The sequence below is a fragment of the Thalassophryne amazonica genome, chromosome 23 (assembly GCF_902500255.1).
Source record: "Thalassophryne amazonica chromosome 23, fThaAma1.1, whole genome shotgun sequence".
Lineage (NCBI taxonomy): Eukaryota > Metazoa > Chordata > Actinopteri > Batrachoidiformes > Batrachoididae > Thalassophryne > Thalassophryne amazonica.
Window position 1 is genome coordinate 26,757,970 of NC_047125.1, and position 21,853 is coordinate 26,779,822.

General features: G+C 39.5%; 1 protein-coding gene across 1 annotated transcript; it reads right to left on the bottom strand.

Annotated features, from left to right (window-relative positions):
* Positions 1–5,814: 5,814 nt before the first annotated feature.
* LOC117505419 (zinc finger protein basonuclin-1) lies at positions 5,815–13,018 on the bottom strand. The gene is made up of 8 exons (XM_034165064.1): positions 12,918–13,018; positions 12,336–12,438; positions 9,542–9,711; positions 9,377–9,442; positions 8,031–8,450; positions 7,392–7,923; positions 6,412–6,601; positions 5,815–6,339 (listed from the first exon to the last, which is right to left on the bottom strand). Exons 1-8 carry the CDS (start codon positions 12,942–12,944, stop codon positions 5,850–5,852), a joined length of 1,998 nt encoding a protein of 665 aa, XP_034020955.1. The 5' UTR covers positions 12,945–13,018; the 3' UTR covers positions 5,815–5,849.
* Positions 13,019–21,853: the final 8,835 nt, after the last annotated feature.

The window sequence follows — 21,853 nt, forward strand, 5'->3', positions numbered from 1 at the left end:
TTTTGTTATTGTACAAATAAATGTATTTTTCTTTTCTGTCTCTATAATGTGATACTGTAAATTTTATTGTGGCCTTGTATTTTGTTCGTTTACTGTCTGATATTGTATTTGAAATAAAGTTTTGGGGAAAAAAACACCTCAAAATGTTCTGTTAAAGTTCCGCTGATTTATTACACTGGTATTTACGTTACTTTATTAATGACTAAATGTTAAAGAAAGACAGTCAGCGCTTCTGCACTGCAGAAAAGGTGGAAATACAAAATACTAAATTTCAGGCGTTCGTCCTTTCTCAATGTGTAACCAACAGGCGCTTAAAACAAAAAACAAACAAAAAAAAAAACAACAAACAGGCGCTAACTAAACAGTACATATAACAAACAGGCGGTAAACCAACCACCACCAGCAACAAACAGGCAGGAAACAAAACACTAACCAACAGGTGGCAAACCAAACAGTATCAATAACAAACAGACAGTAAACCAAACACCAACAAACAGGCGGTAACTAAACAGTACATATAACAAACAGGCGGTAAACCAACCACCACCAGCAACAAACAGGCAGGAAACAAAACACTAACCAACAGACGGTAACTAAACAGTATCAATAACAAACAGACAGTAAACCAAACACCAACAAACAGGCGGTAACTAAACAGTACATATAACAAACAGGCGGTAAACCAACCACCACCAGCAACAAACAGGCAGGAAACAAAACACCAACCAACAGGTGGCAAACCAAACAGTATCAATAACAAACAGACAGTAAACCAAACACCAACAAACAGGCGGTAACTAAACAGTACCAATAACAAACAGGCAGTAAACCAACCACCACCAGCAACAAACAGGCAGGAAACAAAACACTAACCAACAGGTGGCAAACCAAACAGTATCAATAACAAACAGACAGTAAACCAAACACCAACAACAGGCGGTAACTAAACAGTACCAATAACAAACAGGCAGTAAACCAACCACCACCAGCAACAAACAGGCAGGAAACAAAACACTAACCAACAGGTGGCAAACCAAACAGTATCAATAACAAACAGACAGTAAACCAAACACCAACAAACAGGCGGTAACTAAACAGTACATATAACAAACAGGCGGTAAACCAACCACCACCAGCAACAAACAGGCAGGAAACAAAACACTAACCAACAGGCGGTAACTAAACAGTATCAATAACAAACAGACAGTAAACCAAACACCAACAAACAGGCGGTAACTAAACAGTACATATAACAAACAGGCGGTAAACCAACCACCACCAGCAACAAACAGGCAGGAAACAAAACACCAACCAACAGGTGGCAAACCAAACAGTATCAATAACAAACAGACAGTAAACCAAACACCAACAAACAGGCGGTAACTAAACAGTACATATAACAAACAGGCGGTAAACCAACAACCACCAGCAACAAACAGGCAGGAAACAAAACACCAACCAACAGGTGGCAAACCAAACAGTATCAATAACAAACAGACAGTAAACCAAACACCAACAAACAGGCGGTAACTAAACAGTACCAATAACAAACAGGCAGTAAACAAACCACCACCAGCAACAAACAGGCAGGAAACAAAACACTAACCAACAGGTGGCAAACCAAACAGTATCAATAACAAACAGACAGTAAACCAAACACCAACAAACAGGCGGTAACTAAACAGTACCAATAACAAACAGGCAGTAAACCAACCACCACCAGCAACAAACAGGCAGGAAACAAAACACTAACCAACAGGTGGCAAACCAAACAGTATCAATAACAAACAGACAGTAAACCAAACACCAACAAACAGGCGGTAACTAAACAGTACCAATAACAAACAGGCAGTAAACCAACCACCACCAGCAACAAACAGGCAGGAAACAAAACACTAACCAACAGGTGGCAAACCAAACAGTATCAATAACAAACAGACAGTAAACCAAACACCAACAAACAGGCGGTAACTAAACAGTACCAATAACAAACAGGCAGGAAACAAAACACTAACCAATAGGTGGCAAACCAAACAGTATCAATAACAGACAGTAAACCAAACACCAACAAACAGGCGGTAAACCAAACAGTACCAATAACAAACAGGCGGTAAACCAAACAGTACCAATAACAAACAGGCGGTAAACCAACCACCACCAGCAACAAACAGGCAGGAAACAAAACACCAACCAACAGGTGGCAAACCAAACAGTATCAATAACAAACAGACAGTAAACCAAACACCAACAAACAGGCGGTAACTAAACAGTACCAATAACAAACAGGCAGTAAACCAACCACCACCAGCAACAAACAGGCAGGAAACAAAACACTAACCAACAGGTGGCAAACCAAACAGTATCAATAACAGACAGTAAACCAAACACCAACAAACAGGCAGTAACTAAACAGTACCAATAACAAACAGGCAGTAAACCAACCACCACCAGCAACAAACAGGCAGGAAACAAAACACTAACCAACAGGTGGCAAACCAAACAGTATCAATAACAAACAGACAGTAAACCAAACACCAACAAACAGGCGGTAACTAAACAGTACCAATAACAAACAGGTGGTAAACCAACCACCACCAGCAACAAACAGGCAGGAAACAAAACACTAACCAACAGGTGGCAAACCAAACAGTATCAATAACAAAGACAGTAAACCAAACACCAACAAACAGGCGGTAAACTAAACAGTACCAATAACAAACAGGCGGTAAACCAAACAGTACCAATAACAAACAGGCGGTAAACCAACCACCACCAGCAACAAACAGGCAGGAAACAAAACACTAACCAACAGGTGGCAAACCAAACAGTATCAATAACAAACAGACAGTAAACCAAACACCAACAAACAGGCGGTAACTAAACAGTACCAATAACAAACAGGCAGGAAACAAAACACTAACCAACAGGTGGCAAACCAAACAGTATCAATAACAAACAGGCGGTAAACCAACCACCACCAGCAACAAACAGGCAGGAAACAAAACACTAACCAACAGGTGGCAAACCAAACAGTATCAATAACAAACAGACAGTAAACCAAACACCAACAAACAGGCGGTAACTAAACAGTACCAATAACAAACAGGCAGTAAACCAACCACCACCAGCAACAAACAGGCAGGAAACAAAACACTAACCAATAGGTGGCAAACCAAACAGTATCAATAACAGACAGTAAACCAAACACCAACAAACAAGCTGTAACTAAACAGTACCAATAACAAACAGGCGGTAAACCAAACAGTACCAATAACAAACAGGCAGTAAACCAACCACCACCAGCAACAAACAGGCAGGAAACAAAACACTAACCAACAGGTGGCAAACCAAACAGTATCAATAACAAACAGACAGTAAACCAAACACCAACAAACAGGCGGTAACTAAACAGTACCAATAACAAACAGGCAGTAAACCAACCACCACCAGCAACAAACAGGCAGGAAACAAAACACTAACCAACAGGTGGCAAACCAAACAGTATCAATAACAGACAGACAGTAAACCAAACACCAACAAACAGGCGGTAACTAAACAGTACCAATAACAAACAGGTGGTAAACCAACCACCACCAGCAACAAACAGGCAGGAAACAAAACACTAACCAACAGGTGGCAAACCAAACAGTATCAATAACAAAGACAGTAAACCAAACACCAACAAACAGGCGGTAAACTAAACAGTATCAATAACAAACAGGCGGTAAACCAAACAGTATCAATAACAAACAGGCGGTAAACCAACCACCACCAGCAACAAACAGGCAGGAAACAAAACACTAACCAACAGGTGGCAAACCAAACAGTATCAATAACAAACAGACAGTAAACCAAACACCAACAAACAGGCGGTAACTAAACAGTACCAATAAACAGGCAGGAAACAAAACACTAACCAACAGGTGGCAAACCAAACAGTATCAATAACAAACAGGCGGTAAACCAACCACCACCAGCAACAAACAGGCAGGAAACAAAACACTAACCAACAGGTGGCAAACCAAACAGTATCAATAACAAACAGACAGTAAACCAAACACCAACAAACAGGCGGTAACTAAACAGTACCAATAACAAACAGGCAGTAAACCAACCACCACCAGCAACAAACAGGCAGGAAACAAAACACTAACCAATAGGTGGCAAACCAAACAGTATCAATAACAGACAGTAAACCAAACACCAACAAACAAGCTGTAACTAAACAGTACCAATAACAAACAGGCGGTAAATCAAACAGTACCAATAACAAACAGGCAGTAAACCAACCACCACCAGCAACAAACAGGCAGGAAACAAAACACTAACCAACAGGTGGCAAACCAAACAGTATCAATAACAAACAGACAGTAAACCAAACACCAACAAACAGGCGGTAACTAAACAGTACCAATAACAAACAGGTGGTAAACCAACCACCACCAGCAACAAACAGGCAGGAAACAAAACACTAACCAACAGGTGGCAAACCAAACAGTATCAATAACAAACAGACAGTAAACCAAACACCAACAAACAGGCGGTAAACTAAACAGTACCAATAACAAACAGGCGGTAAACCAAACAGTACCAATAACAAACAGGCAGTAAACCAACCACCACCAGCAACAAACAGGCAGGAAACAAAACACTCACCAACAGGTGGCAAACCAAACAGTATCAATAACAGACAGACAGTAAACCAAACACCAACAAACAGGCGGTAAACCAAACAGTACCAATAACAAACAGGCGGTAAACCAAACAGTACCAATAACAAACAGGCAGTAAACCAACCACCACCAGCAACAAACAGGCAGGAAACAAAACACTAACCAACAGGTGGCAAACCAAACAGTATCAATAACAGACAGTAAACCAAACACCAACAAACAGGCGGTAAACCAAACAGTACCAATAACAAACAGGTGGTAAACCAAAAAGTACCAATAACAAACAGGTGGTAAACCAAACACCAACAAACAGGCAGTAAACTAAACAGTACCAATAACAAACAGGCGGTAAACCAAACAGTACCAATAACAAACAGGCAGTAAATCAAACACCAACAATAAGCAGATGATAAACCAAACAGCAACAACAGGCGGTAAACCAAAGAGCAAAACAAAAACAAAAAGAAACCCAATCAAGAAGGATAAACACGTGTTATATAAAACATGATTTATTATATTACTTTTACGTACATTTCACGACATAAACAACATAAGTATTATTACACGTGATACTGCATTTGACAATTGTAAGTTTGTCAGAAATACGATGAAATAATTTGAGATATTTAATCAAGCAAACAAGCAAACATGCTACTGGATTTACTATATTGTTCCAAATATAAGGCGGCCCTGATTATAAGACAGTCACTCTTTTCAAGACATATTTTTGGGAAAAGACAGAATTTTCGTCTTTTAATACTAAGGAAAATGCTTTTATCTGAAAATAATAATACAAAAGGCACATTTCATGGACAGCCCCCCCACCCCCCACTCCATACTACATAATGATACCACTCCTGTTGAACTATAGGTATGTTTCTTTCTGATTGTTAGCATTTTTTAGATGGTGTTTTAGAGTTTGCCATCATTTAACATTAATCTCTCGCACCATATTTCATGGCTGCTTGGGAACACCCACCTGCCAAGATTGGTTAGTTTGCATCCAGGAGCCATGTAGGTATATATTGTGGGTAATGTTCAGACATGGACAGACAGTGGTCTCATCTATATTCCTGACCAATACTTTAAACCATGAGACAAGCAGTGAGACCTGACCAAAAAAAAAAAAAAAAAAATTTTTTTCCTTAAAGTAACTGTGGACAACATGTACTTTCTTCATGACTCCACCTCCATGTTTTGTCTGTCTATTTTGACTGGCATGCTGGACTTCCTGGGCTTCTTCTTCAACACGGTGTCACCTGACTCACATCGGGGCTGCTGGTTGGTTAGCGGGTTGCTACCATGAGCTTCCTCTAGTTTTTCTTCTATGACAAAATAATCAGAGGGACTGGAAGACTCGGACAGGCTGATGTGGGTTGCTAAGGTGATGGACGCGGGGCCAGGTGGTGTTTTATTGGTGCGAAGCCTGCATTCAGTTTCGTCCTGAGAGAAGTTTGCGCCAATTTCCGACAACAGTGGAGAAGGTGGGGCTTGGTGTTGTAGGCCAGAAGTGTGGGTGGAGTCTTGCACTGGAGAGTTCAGGGGGCCACGGGGAGATGAGGGAGACCACATCTCATGCTGGCAGACATATTGAAGGTTTGCATGATGACTTAAATGGCTGTCGCCACAGTGACACCGATGCCGTGTGATTGTGATGTCATCTTCCTGTTTCCCATCCCTGCACACATCCATGTGTGTCTGAGTGTCAGGCTGCGTGTCGCTATGTGCATCCATATGGACATGTGTGTGTCTGTGTGCCTGTTTGTAAGTGTGTGCATCTTTGCTGGTGCCAGTGTGCAGCCGCGGGTTTGGGTTGGCACTGTGTCGGTTTCGGCTGCGCAGCGAGCTGAACACCATGGTGCAGCCGGCCACTGTGCAGCGGTGTTTGATCTTCAGGTGAACGGCATTGTAGTGGATTTTCAGTGTTCCTGCAAGAAACACAAAACTGACATGTAAACAGCTGTGTATTTGTCACTTCTGAGCTGGAACTTATTGCCCATGCCAAAAACAAATCCTTTATATATAAAAGTCAGATGTACATATCCACCTCGAACATGCATATGCAATATAATGTTATGTAATACATGATGCTGTCAATGGTATTAATAAAATACAATTAAAATATTGTGGGGGTATGTTTAAATACCTATGGACTCAAGAGCATATCAAAGCACCATGGGTTGGGTGTTGCCTAACAACAGTACTGTTAAAGGTGAAGCAATCAAGCTGTCTACGATATCTCCCACACTACAATATAAAATTAATCAGTAAGGACTTAAAAACCACAATTCCACATTTTGTAAAAAAAAAAAAAAAAGATAATTGTACAAAACAATTCAATAAACTACACAGAGTCCAGGCCACTAGAGACAGTAATGAGCTGGTTTTGAAATGGTTGTATACCAATTGTTCCAATATCACTGTGTCACAAGCAACAAAACTCTTGAAATCCCAGCCAATGGACATACGTCTGGGATTTTGTTGAAAAGTGGTCCCATATAAACTTGGAATTTCCTCAGTTGTCCAACAAATCATCTTCTTCTGGTGTTCATTGAAATGAAGATGTGAAAATGTTGGCTTTTAGATGCAACTAGTCGTCTGTGACTGTGTCAATCATGCTGTTTGGCGTGTAACACAGTTTCTGAGTGAAGCCTATTGATACCAACCGATGCGGTGCACTGACAAGGCGGAATTAAGAGTAAGACAACAAAGTTGTACCTTTGTCGTAGAAGCTTTTCCCGCAAACCCCGCAACAGACCCTCCCCTTCCGACCTCCTGCGGGAGAGGGGAGAGAGCAGATGGAAGACGGGAGACGATGGACTGAGGGAGAGGAGGAGGAAGAGAGAGGGTATTGTGCAGATGGAGAGGAAGTGGTGGAAAGAGGACAAAGGAAGGAGGAGGAGAAGGATGGAAGGGGATAGGAGGAGCTGGAGGTGGCGAGGGACATCTGGGATGCACTGGGAGGAGAAGGATTAAGAGCAGTAGAAGGGAGGAGAAGTGTGGCATTCAGGGAAGGAAACAGTGATGATGAGGTCTCCTCTTTGGTCATCCTTTGAGGAGAAAAGCCTTGGCTATTGTGGAGTTGGTGGTTGTGCTGCCACAGTGTCTGGCCTGGGTTTGGCTCATCAGGGTCGGGCTTGATTTTAAAAGCCGGTTTTCCATTATTCGGCTCCTGCCTGCGTCTGTCACCATCTTTGATCCCACTGTGCTTTTGTAGATGGTGCATTTGTTTAGCGGGAGATATGTGATCCTGAGCACAAGAAAACAAAGTGTCAGACCAGATGATACTTCTGTTGTCGTCACTCTTTTGTCAATATATCCCTACTGGACCTATGTCTGGAACTTTAATCAAATTACCTTGATGGGACAATCTAAATCCAAACACTGGAAAAGGGAGTTTGGGAAGTCAAAAGGGAAAAGCAAAGACATTCCTCGTTGACAATTTCCAAAGTGTTGGGTGGTGCTGCTGTGGTCACCTGGACTGTTCTTCTCAAACTGACAGATGCTGGCCACTTGATGTGAATCCCTTCCTGCATTCCTGACCATTCCCAACATTCCCCTGTTCCATTCAATGAATTGGCTGATGTCTAAGCGGCAGCTCTTTGGTCCAGAGTTGAGCTCTGTTATAGGAAGGTGGTTGGTGTTGTCCAGGTTCTGCAGAGACATCAACTCAACAATGGGCCGGGTCTCGCCAAAGCGAAGGAACTGTTTGAGAATGAGAAACTCTTCCTCAGAAGTCACCATCCACCAGCATTCCAACACTTTCCCACCAGGATGCTAGAAATAGAAAGAAATGTGAATGCATTCATTGTTATCGTTTGTCTAGACCAGTTTTTTCAAACTGTTTCCAGACAGGCCAAAAGGGTAGTTTCATTTTGTCCAACCCATTGATTTCTATTTAATCCACTAGATGGCGGATACAGCCCATGAGCTGTTGGCAGCCGTCATCTTGTTTAGCGCTATTACACGTGTTTTCAGATTTCTTTCAACTTGGTCCAGAAATGATTGAATAATCTTTCTTTGACTCTGGCTGGCGCACCGTTTCATTTATTTATTTTATGTGAAATTTTCGTGGAGAAGCGCTCCGTAAAAGCGGCGCCACAGGTGGGTTAAGAGCAGTCCTTAATACTAATATTTTTATTATGATAAGAGCGTGCGAAGCTTCTACTTTCACCCTGATTATTTCCCATCTTTAACTTAACTTCATAATGAAATTAATTAAGGATTGACTGATACTCTTCTGTATTTGTTTTGATAAATACTGTCTGTACAAATGTGGGACTGAGTTTGAATAAATGTAACACCACAGTAATAGCGCGGATAATGTCAATTTATGGAGAAACTCTTGAAAACATTGATCATGGCCATCAATTTCTATTTATACCTGGTTGTCAGATGCTAACCAAGATGGTGGCGCTCTGGCAACAGCCAGTGAATGAGTGGATCATCCTGGTCCTCTATCTAGTGATTCAATAGAAATCGATGGTCCAACCACATCAGTAGGTGATGTCACCTCCCCTTTACTCTAAAATACTGTCAAACTGTGAAATCAGCTGGTGAAATAAAAACCTGAACCCTTTGGACCCTTGCTGGAACCAGTTTAAGGCCACTGGTCTAAATGGTTGTAGCAGATCAATCCAACCTATTTATCAGAAATTAGAATCGCTGGAAAACATTAGACAGACATGAAAGTGTGCGTTTACTTGCAACATGTATCCTCGGACGTAATCCCCCAAACTCCAGCCCAACGTGTGTAGTATGTGGCTGACCTACAGAATATAAAAAGTGCCAGATGATTAGAGTTGTTTGCTTTTTTTTTTTCTTTTTTTTTGTGACAGACATTTTTCCATTGACAATCCAGTTGGCACCTGTTCTGGAGTCAGGATGCTGTAGAGTCGGTCCAGCAGTATCTTGAGCCGAATGGGGATGGCCTGAGCCCCGTACAGGACCAGGGAGCTTAGGTCAAACACCAGGCCAGGCAGGGCCACCTCCACGGGGCTGCAGCTCGATGGAGGTTGGACCTGGAGCTTGTCAAGAGCTATGAAAATTGATATTTCTCATCATTTGTCGCCACTCGTGGATACATCCAATAAGTTAAAGTAGCAGAAATGTTAATAGCCTTATCTTTATTATGTGTTGACTTCATGTTTAAAATTTTGAAGAGGGCACTTTATATTATATGTTTAAAACAATGTAAATTGTTACATAAAACTGATAATTATACCTGCTTCAGTCATGTTCAGGCTTGGCATTGCCAATGATAATTTTGTCCATGCAGTCCACAGAAATGAGTAAACCTGTAAACTCGGTAGCCCATAAACATCTACAGCATTGTCAATGTGGAGCTAATAATCACAAATAATCAAGACAGTACAGTAACATTATCTACAAAAATCACAATCCATGTGTAACCTGACATTACTGTGTGAACAAACACTGTGAAGCTATTTTGTTTTCTCGCAAATAAGCTGAAGTGTGACATTCTTCAAGTTAAATGCTAACTAAGCCAAGCTAGCAAGGTTGGTGCGCTTAGCTAGTTATATAGCTTGGTCACTACTCAAACAATAACAATAAATTTCAAGAACATATTTGTGAATTTCACTCCTTAGCTAATTGATCGCTACATTGTGTTGTTTTTAGAAGCATTTATAATCCAATCCAATATAATTTTATTTATTAAGTTAGCTTGTTTGCCCTGATGTAAAATTTAATGTCAAAGTTCACCGAAACAGAACTTAGGTGCAGATGTGACCACATCACAAGGCACAAACAAGAAAATAATAATAATAATAAATGAATGGACTAGCAGGTGGCACGGTGGATTAGTGGTTAGCACTGTTGCCTCACAGCGAGAAGGTCAAGGGTTCAATTCCCATGGCCTTTCTGTGTGGAGTTTGCATGTTCTCCCTGTGTTTGCGTGGGTTTCCTCCGGGTGCTCCGGTTTCCACCTACGTCCAAAGACATGCGGGTTAGGTGGATTGGAATCTTTAAATTATCCTTAGGCGTGCATGTGGGTGTGTCTGTGTTTGTTTGTCTGTTTGTGGCCCTGCGACAGACTGGCATCCTGTCCTGCGTGTACCCCGGGATAGGCTCCAACCCCCCGATGGATGGAAGGATGGAATAGCACAAATGGTTAAAAGGTAGGCAAATACAGTTTGGAAGGCAAAATGATTTGAAGTTTTAAAACTACTTTGTGAAACATAACATGACATATGCAAGCAAATACAGAATATAAAATAAAAATATAAAAAGACAACTGAGCACTGACTAACAGAACCCAGAAACTAAGATAAGCAAGCGTATCGTTAGCCCAGTTATCACGACTATAATGTAAGTACCAACTCAAAATGACTCTTGTCAAACAGACCACGATGTAGAATCTGAACGGTAAACGTCTGGCATCTGTGTGTCGAAGGAACAGATGTGTTTGTTTTCTACGGGAAAAATGACTCGACAGCTGCGTGTTCTCGCCAGATGCTTGCCGAGATGAGATGACAACGACACCTGACTCTGTGTCACCACATAGTGACTGTACACATCTGTACCTGTGCCGTTTGTGCCAAATTACAGCGTTTTTAAGACATTTGTGACATGTTTGTGTTTACGGACACCTGCAGCCTTTTTGTGAGGACTGGAAGTTTGGTGGCATAGTTCTTGCAAGTCCTGTCTCAACTTGTGTGTCTTCAATGTGATGCTAATCACAAATGGCTAACATCACAACCGTGAAGTCAAGCTATTTACTCAATTCATGATTTGGTGTCTGATAAATATTTCTCAGTAACCACTCATTAACATAACTGTATCTGACTGCAAATTACTATACCTGCTGAGTAGCTAGGCTAGCTGGTGGCAAAGGGAACAATATAGGCTAGCTATGTAGCTTAATCACCAGATGTTAACAGTTAAAGTTAACAGTTGCTTGTTGAGTGCAGACTATATCGAACTTTTTTTTTTTTTTGGCCTTGAGTGGGGGGACACTAGTTTTATTTTTGGTCAGGCTAGGTCAAATACGTTTCCCTCAACTTAATCTTATACTTTTGTTATTCTTGCAGGGCCTTTAAAAAAAGCGTTATCCTGGTGGACATACATTTTTTTGTTGGTCTGAATTTTACTAAAAGCTTGTTTTGCGGTCACCATCCCAGTTAGACAAGCTAGCGAACACTGGTTGCCATCGGGCTAAACAAGCTAGCTCAGGGGGGTGTTGGGGGGAATATTTGTACTAAATGCTATTGTTTATATCCTCTGGGCGAGGTTTTTCTAAACATGGATTTTGTGACCTGGCTAGCTAACACGATTGCTGCTGCCATTTTGGACGCCATTTGCTTTTGTTGCCTCAAAGGTCAGCATTGTTGAGGTGGACTGTGATTGGGTGACAGTGTAAATTCCCAGGTCAAAGTTAATTCAAACTGAATTCAATGTGCAAATTAGTCAAGCAAATATTTTTGCATCGCTAGTGACTGACTTCAAGTAAAATCTGTTGAAATTATCTCAAAATCTGGATACTTTGCTGCTGAAAAGTGTTGCCGGGTGTTGGGTAAAGGCAGGAAAAGGTTACAAGTGTTGTGTAGTTTCGTTTTTATAATCCAATATTTAGTTTTCAATGAAATTTACAAGTATGAAAAGTTGATTTTGTCAAAATAACAATCCTATCGTTTGTCTTACCGTGTGCCACCCAGCTGTGACCACAGAGGTCACATGACCTGAGCTGGCGACGTCCTGGTTTGAAGCATTCGCAGCTGCAGTCGGATGCCGTACACCTGATCAGCTGAAGGACAAGCATCAACATGCTGACAAATATTTTAGGAGATGACAATCTACAGCTAAAATTTATAATAATAATAAAAAATTTAACCTGGCAGTTATTGTGGGGTAAATAATTTCTATGCACTATTCCCTGATCTCTGGATTTATTAATGTAGCCTTTAAAATTACTGATGCCTGCTCTCATTTTTTTTTTTTTTTTTTTTTTTAATTGTCCTCCCAGACTATTAATTTGTGGTCTTCAAATAATATGCTATAGGATTCTGGTGGTTCTATCTTGATTTATTAACCAGTGTTCTCCAATCATATGAAATTGTGAGTTCAAATGAGTAGATTTTAACATTTGTTTTCTCAAATTACTCATTTGGATTATTGATGATTTTGAGAGCACAATTATATTTCTATATAAACTGTGTCAATTACCAACTGAACCAGACATGTATAATCCAGACTGTATGGTATCGTGTCACATCCTCTCGGTACCTGCTCAGTATCAGGACTCGTCCTCATCTCTTAATCCTGTAGTCGGAACAGAAACAGTACATCAAGCTGACTGGTCAAATTAAACCATCCCTCTTTCTAATTGGTCAAACACTGGGTGAGTTTTAAGTGGTACAAATATTTGTAACATTCAGTTTGTGTACTTTTAAATTTTTGCAATAACTATGCGTTTTAGGAGCACCTGCCAATTTTATATCAGTAAATAACTGTTATGTGAAATCATATAGAAAACAAGAAGAAACAAATGAGATACTTTATATTTACTTTGGCGTTTACAATCAATTTATTATTAGTGGTAATTGACAGATATCTTTGTTGGCATGTACGAGAAAAAAAATAAGTCTCTAATTGGACATTAGAGACTTGATTTCTGTTGAAAAACTAATAAACGGGGGGAAAAAAAATCAAAATATAGCATAATCAAAATTATAGACTTTCTCACATGCCAATCTACACAATAAGTGAAGTTTATATTAAACAGTGTTTGATAGTTTTCATTGTGTTTTCATGTATACAATTAGATCAGTTTGACTTCTCATCTGCTCATACAAATATCTAGAACTGATGATCAAAACGTGCAACATTATTATAATTTCTTTTCAGTAAAATGAAACAAATGACCAAAATTTATTTAAAAGATGTGGGGAAAATATAAACATACATAAAATATAGAATGCATAAAATATTATAAGCATGTTCACTCACACTGAGAAAATAATGTATTAATAATATAATGCAAATGTATAACAATCTGTTAAAAAAATATTCACAACAAATTGTATTTATTATGTTGGTGGGAATGAAAAACTGCATTTAGTTAAAGGTTTTTCATAATAAAATCATGTGTAAGCTTTAACATCAAGATAAGAATGTTTAAAATAGACATTTATTTCTATTCTGTAATAAAAATAGTAACGTACTGACCTGTGAGTGAGTTTTTCCTGCTGGATTTTGCTGTTATTTAGCTTTTCTTTGCGTCTTCCTTCTTCCAGGCTCTCGTCCACCTCATCACTATAAAAGTCTCCTCTTCCATCCTCCGACTCCTTCTGTCTTCGCCGCTCTATAACTCCTCCCACTTTCTGTAATGTATGCAGCGGATTTAATGGAGATGAATCTGAATTGATGCCTGATTTTCTGTATGTACAGTGTGTTCTGCCTTTATACTTCAGTCTTGGATGATCTGTTCCGTTTAAAGCAGGATCAGCTTCAGGTCTCACATCAGACGCTTTGCAAAACACCAGCAGTGAGAAGGTCAAAGGTCACAGGTAGAGGAACAGAATAAATCCGATGCTCATTGGCGAGCATGAATCCAGCAAGGACCAAAATCTACATCAAACAGATGGTGTGGAAACTCAGTCATGTGACAAATTTCATAGAAACTTCAGTTTGTAAGAAAATTCTAAAAAATAAAAAGTCTACATTGTTAAAAATAATTATCGACAAAGAGGCTGAACATGTTAAAAGAATAAAATATGTCAGTAAAGAAAAAAAGAAAAACATGACTGTATTATAGGATGTTAATGGGGGGGGATTGAAGGTCAAACACAAAATGTGTATTTTTGAACCAATTATTTTTGATTCCATGTAAATTTGTTTTGTGGTGCACGACAGTATCATTTCTTTGCTTTCACCATGATGGCAAGCCAGTTTTACAGCAGGCAACACGTTAATTTGTTGAGTTAGCTGGATTGGCGAGTCATTGCAGCAACCGAGCTAGGCTAGCTAGCGCACTCACTACCCAAATATCAAGTTAATTAATTTCACTTCTTTCTGAATTACCCTCTAACACCAGCACATGATATGTATATACACTACTAAATGAGAAAAACTAAAAACACACAAATCTGGTCTTATTTTGAATGTTTTGTACTACTACCATGTTGATAGCTAAAACGTATTTTGTTAGCATTATTTATGTTGAGCGTTATTCCTATTAGAAATTTTTGAGATAATTTTTCAAAACAGCTTTTCTTTCAAATTAATAAGCTGTCCAAAATGGGTAGACTCAGAAACGCGATTACTGAGAGAGTTTAGTATCATGGGATATTAAAAACGTGACAAATACGGTCTACTTTTGTGTCAAAACTGTCTCTAATCATAATGGATCATTCTTATGGTGTTTATACTCTGGTCGATTTGATCAAATTAGTCAACGTGACACAACAAGCTAGCATGATAGCGGCAATGACTGCATGCAAGTATCAAATCACGACAAAGTTGAACTCAACTTGAAATACTTAAGAGTACTGAAGTAAATAAACTGATCCTCCCTAAGCAAATACAAGTGAATCAAATTATATTACTGCCAAAATGCTAACATGAAGCTAGGGTTAAAGCTAGCGGTAATTTCACCAATGTTTTAAAGTGTGTTTCTGTGCATTATAGAAAAAGTTACATTGTGATGTTTCACCAGGCGGCTGTTTGAAACAACACTAACTGATAAAATACAATCAACATTCTGTCCTTGGCGAGGCCGCCAGTCCACGTGTCCCCCAGGAAATGGCTTCCCTCCAAGAGGAAAGACGCCCCCTGTGGGTCAGATTGAATCAGAGGGACAGTGGGACACCTGCTACCACAGAAACACAAGGTTAAATTAATTACAATGACTGGAGCATGTTCAGCCCTTCAAAACAACCACAAAAAGAAAGATATATATATAATAACAAAGTTAAACAAAGAATCACGGCACATTTAAACATTGTAAATCATTTTCTTCCTCAAGCAGCTCCAACATCATACTGCTTTATACAGTTTTATGCTTCAACAATAAATTGAGTTGTAATGTGTAATAACTGCAGTGCTTTTCATTTTAATATTCATGGTAATATTGATTTAAGGCCTTTTGAATATTTATTCCTTTATTCTATCCATCTACCTCCAACTTCTTTCCTCTGCACTTCCATTCTCATCACTCCGATAGACTTCATCCTGTGAATCTTTCAAACCTGCACTCTTAATTACTCCTTCAAAATAAAAGCACTTTCACTTGGCTGAAAGTTTGACTTTTTTTTAATCCTCTGTACAACCACTATCTTTGTACACCCCCCCCCCCCCCCCCGCCCCCCAGGACTAAACCAAACCAACTGTTTTAGGTTTCTTAGATGACCCCAAAACACAATCAGGATGTTCCCAAAAATAAAACTGGTCTTAAGCCAGTTATTCAAGATGGCCACCAAAATAGTTTTTTTTTTTTTTTTTTTAATAAAACACCTTTAAACAACATATAAACAACTTAAATATCACAGAGATCCAATGCGAAGACCATTGCAGGTCACAGCAAACTCATTTGTGCCTAAACTAAATTCACTCATGGGTTTAAGATTCAAAATGGCGTCCAAAATGGCCGTCAATATAACCTTATCATTAAAATACAAAGTAGGAACAAACAATAGACTTAATAATAACATAAATCATTGGTGTTTAAGTGAAAATCCCTATTTTGGTGGCTTGGATGCCATCTTGGATAACTGGCTTGAGTGCAAAGATAGTGGTTGTAGCTCCCCTAGTACTGGAAGGGCGAGACGATTTCAGAGCTGAAACGACCTGAAAAGTTTGTTGCACTGTGGATGTGACGTGCATGCTCGTGCACGGTGAAGGTAGGGCTGTTGGACAGACAGACAATCTGCTGGGACCCGGTGGACTTCTTTTTGGGTTTTGATGTTGTCCTAATTAGAATATCAGACGATAATGCTCAGTGTGCATGTGTGAGATGACTGGCGTTTGTTGACACGCTTCCATACGAGATCCTCCTGGGGGCGCCGTACTTGCACCACCTCCTTGCTGTCCTGGTCCCGTAGTCTTGGCTCCGTTTACGCTAAACTCTCTGAATCAGGTTGCACAGTTAGTTTGAAAGGAAACGAAAGTCAAGCAGCAGGAATCACGCATGATTCCATTAAGATTGCCACTAAAACATTGAGGTCATCACTTTTGTCTTTCATCACAGGAAAAATAAACAGCAGTTCAATGATGGTGGTTTCAAAAATTCCTGCTGATGTGTAACAAAAATGTAATTTCACTTGATTTTAATCCATTTTGACTTAATCTGTGGAGTCACTCAACTGAGTTGAAAGTCATTTTACTCTGGTTTGTGCTCTCGATTATGTACTAGTGCTGTGCACGAGTGTAATAAATGCCATCATCACCAACACACTAGTCTTTCAGGGACCCATGATCCTTTGCGAAGGTGGGGGGGGGGGGTCCGGTTCAACATGCCCATTGTAAATAACAAAAATGGCGTCACCCCTCATTACGTACGAGGGGAAAAAAAAAGCGAACCAACATAAAATGTGGTCACTGAAGGCATTCAAAAATAAGCTTATGTTTATATACATTTATTTTATTTTTAATTCAAATCCCACAACAAATCACACCCAGATTATGTGTCGATATTCCTGTTCCACAAGGTCTGTAAGGAAGCAACAAATCTCCCTACGGCACCATGGGAATGGAACCCCACCCCCACCAGTGCAAAGGATCATGGGACCCTGAAGTCAAGTCATATAATGAGGACAAATGCTTTTAAATCTGGTGAACTTTAACACGCCAGATCAACGACAAAAATACGGCAAAAATGTGACAGTCATGAAAAGTGATTTATTATAGTAGTTTGATGATACAGTCACGAAAATGTAATATTTCATGACGGTATCACAAATTTATTTTGTGATGGAGCACAAAATTTGGGGGGGGGGGGGGGGGGGGGGTTATGAAAAGATTCAGATTCTTTATTGTCATTGTAACAAGTACAACACATGGTAAAAGATTGTATATAAAAAAGAGAAAAGTATGTACAAAACTGTGGATATTTCCGTGGCAGTGGATACTGCACACTAGAGCCCGATTGATATGGATTTTTTGAGGCAGATGCTGATAACGATATTTGGGTGAAAAAATGCCAATAATCAAAAAATTGGCTGATTTGCCGATAAATCAGCCGATATTTTTTTTAAATGAATGTTCTTTTTTGGACCCTTAACAAAAAGGTATGAGCTAAAAGCTGAAGCTTTGTCCTCATATTAACTTTATAACAGAGAAGAATTTTCAAGTTCAAAAAATGCAATCAAGAATTCAACCTTTGTGAAATTAGGAAATACATATCCTTAAAAAGAGTTGTGAAATACATCTGATCTTGTACCTCTTGTTGCTGCAACTTAGTTATAGGTTCAGGATAAGGATATAGATCCTGATAAACTTACTTGTGCTTTTGTCAGCCGATCAGTGCAGCGTGACGGTGAACTACAGGGGCCGGTGATGAAGACATTTAAGCAGGGGTGTAAGCAGCTCTCAGTTGAATGGAGTCAGAGCTCCATCTACTGGACAAACGGTGCAAGGACATTTTACATTTCCGACACAAACATTATTTCAGTAACTGTTCTGTTTATAAGAAATTATCGGCGTTCTATCGGCAAAATTTCGGCCGATAGTGAGTACTTTGAAAAGGGCTTATATCGACCGATAATATTGTCCGGACGATATATCAGTCGGGCTCTAGTTCTGAGTTTTCTTTATACAACTAAGTTTTCATGAAGCCTGCTTTGTGAAACAGGGCTCAGGATGTAAGATGTCCTGAAACACGAATCTAAATAAGCCAGTCAATTTTGTCCAACTGTTTCCTAAAAACCATAAATGTTTGATCATGAAAATAAACATTTGCAGCTCTAACCAGAATTGGGGACAAGTCCGTTAATTTCTAAAGTGTATCAAAGAGCCATTAAAACTCTGTTCATGTGTCATTTGGTTTCAGTGGCGCACTAAGCTTCACGGACAGCACAGCTGAGTTTGCCGTTTCACTTTGATGAGTTTATTCACCAGAAAATGTCCAGTGTTAACGGCCAGAGTCTGTCCCTCCCACAAAAGACAGATTAAAATATAATTCTCTTTTAGAACTTCCCGTCCTGACTGACAGATCTGAAGCAGAGCTGGAATTGGTGAGGCCTCGGTCAGCCTAAGACCGGAACGCATCTGCAAACGGCAGCTCGACAACTCAACACACCTCCCAGGGGGATTCTACCGTTTTGCCCCCATGTATGACTGACAGCGGCAATCCCAGTTGGAGGCGCCCTCGGGCTCAACCCTTTAAACCAAACATGGGTTGATTGGTCGGCCCTCCTTGTAGAAGACCACGTGGACTCATTCCTGAGAGACAGTCACCAAATAACTCAAGTTGTCTCTGTCAGTCGTCAACATGATGTCATGGATCTTAACATCGGTCTCCTATAGAGACACCAGAGTTCCCCTTCTGTAAAGAAGGTCCTCTCATGTGTCTCCTTAAGGCGCTCTGAACTAAGCTGCAACTTTAAAATGAAATGTTTTTTTGTTTTTTTTGAAAGCAGCAAAACTCACACAGCTTATTCTGGAACAAAACAGTCATCAGATGTAATCCCATGTTGGACTGATGTCACCGAGCAAAGTTCACATTCATGTCTTGGTCCTTAAAGTGTCAAGACTTTAATCCTGACCTCGTAATAGGATTAAAGATGGAAGAAGTCACGTTTTCATTGAATTTCAGATCTGTTCAGACGGTTGGAGCCCCGAGCTGAAAGCATTCATTCCATCAGACGTCAGAAGGACGACAGCGAGATCAAAACTCAACACATCTAGAAAAAGCTTGAAAAACTCAACATGAAATCAACAACTTCAAGGGTTAAATATTAATGAATAAATAAGTAAAAACAATAATAATGCTCTAATTGCACAGAAAATAAAAAAGCTGGTGGAAAAGTAAAAAAAATAAAAAAATAAAATCACATTATTATCAAAATAATACTTAAAGCCAATTATTTTTAAGTGAAACCAAAATAAAAAGATACTTGTAATAGTTACACAATACAATTCCAAGAATATTTAACATTCCATTTTTAGAAAATTCTTTTTTAAAATGGATTAATTTTGTATTACACACCACATGGAAGTACTGTGACAAAGCTGAATTGCTATAGATTATCGTCATTATTTCCTTATGAATTTATGTTTTTATATTTTAAAACATCATTTTTTTAAAAATACAAATTTTATAACTTGAAATTATGCCTTTTTCCTCAAGTTTTTTTTCTGTTTCAATTACTTTGATGATATTTTTTTCTTTTTAAATGCTGCTGGGTTTGTGCGAGTGACAATAAGTGATTTTTGACAGCCATATTATATATAAACAAAAAAAAACATATGTACAATTTTTTATTATTACAAAATGTATTTTTCCAGATATTGATTGTTCTGAAAGTTTACATTTTCTTTATTATTTTTTTTAAAACATAACTTAGTTCTTATGTTTTTAAAGTCACACAATTTGAGGTTTTTCTTACAACTGTATCTTTCCCTCTCAATGCGATGGTTTTTCTTCCCGCATCCTGTTGTTCTGCATCTTTTAATATTTAATGAGGGTTTTACTTGAAAAAGAGGCCGTGTCTTTGTTCTGGCCCCTCCGTCCTAGTTGTACCTGTGACAAACGCATCAGTGGGGGCATCGGTGCCAAGTTGGACCGACTACAAAGACACAAAGGCGGTGAAACGACACAGATTTTAAGGGGTTGGGATCACACGCACACTCGGCGGGGTGGGCTCAAGCCCGGCGATGGGAAGAACAGAGAGGACTGTCCTAGCGTATGTGAGGGGATGCTAAAGAGCCTTAAAATGTCCAATTACACATGTAAAAACATCACCCCATGCATGTGTTATCATCATGTAATATTCACCTCCGGAGACCCCGAAGCAGCGACAAACCACAGAAAACAGACAAAGAAGCTTTAAATTCCTCCACCAAGTCCCAGCGCAATTTATCTGCCACACTTCAGAATCTACGGTGTTCTGGTTTTATCTTAAAATCTTACAGTTTCGAGAAATCCAGTTTGTTGCAGTGGCTGTCTGTGCTGACCTAGGTATTGTCACATTCATAAAATTTATTTTCATCATTTAATATCTTCGCTATTTTCTATAATTTACAGAAATGTTTACAATTATTCATTTATATCAAAAAAATTATTTATGTAGAGTTGCACTGTGCTGCCTAGCTAGTACGCAGGAATGGCTGCGTAAGTTGCACGCAGTGTGGAGAAGCTTAGCTCCATGACGCAGTTTTTACATACTGCCTGGACACGTAGATGGATTTTACACATTGGAAAAAGTCAAAATACATTATATCCAGGAGTTAATGGACTTTATTTAACGTGCCACAATCGCGAGAGAACTTAAGGAAGTGAAGGCAGTGCTGCAGCTAGCAATCGCGTGCGCAATCCATCCTTGAGGAGTTATTTGGATGTGGAAGCTTGGCCGGCCTCCTCTTCTTTCGTGGTTTTGAAGCTTCACTGCCAGCAAAGTTCAGCGGGATGAATAAAATCTAGCAATGCAGGTATGTATTGATAAAAAAAACCTAAAAGGATTTCTCACTGCACTAGCGTAAGGTTGTGTACAATTGCGGAGGCGTGGTGTACAGTAGCGCAGCGTTGCATAGACTTGGATACAGTACAGTGCTGTGTCGACTTGCATCTGGTGCACTACACTGAAAGTCCGAGAAAAAATTTAACGTTTATTTTTTGGCGTCCATATCGCGGACCCCTTTGCATCCCTCAGCGTATTGCCACGTAGGGCTGCATGAACTCAGTGTAGGGCTACAAAAGCTCATTATAGCCTGTACGCCGCATTACGCAACTCTACGTTGGCCTGGTGTGAAAGGGGCTTATGGTGGACATTTTCTTTGATGTACCGTAGTCGGCTAGGTAGCTTACAATTATATTTATAGGTTGGGGTGATCAGAGCAACAGTTAGCTAACACATAACATACCATTTTTTTTTTACTTAGTTTAAAGCAACAGGTTTGGTGGAATTACTAGGAAACCTATGCACTGTAATAATTAAAATAGTAATAGTTAAAAAAAAAAAAAAAAGACTAGTGAGGGAAGCTTTCAAGAGTACAATGAGAACTTT

Excerpts from the sequence above, each read along its gene's own strand:
- LOC117505419 (XM_034165064.1), bottom strand. The coding sequence starts at position 12,944 with ATGAGGACGAGTCCTGATACTGAGCAG. Across the intron at positions 8,451-9,376 it reads TCCGAGGATACATGTTGCAA|CATCCTGGTGGGAAAGTGTT; the intron begins GTAAACGCACAC and ends TTCTATTTCTAG. Across the intron at positions 6,340-6,411 it reads GCACACAGACACACACATGT|GGAAGATGACATCACAATCA; the intron begins CCATATGGATGC and ends GGATGGGAAACA.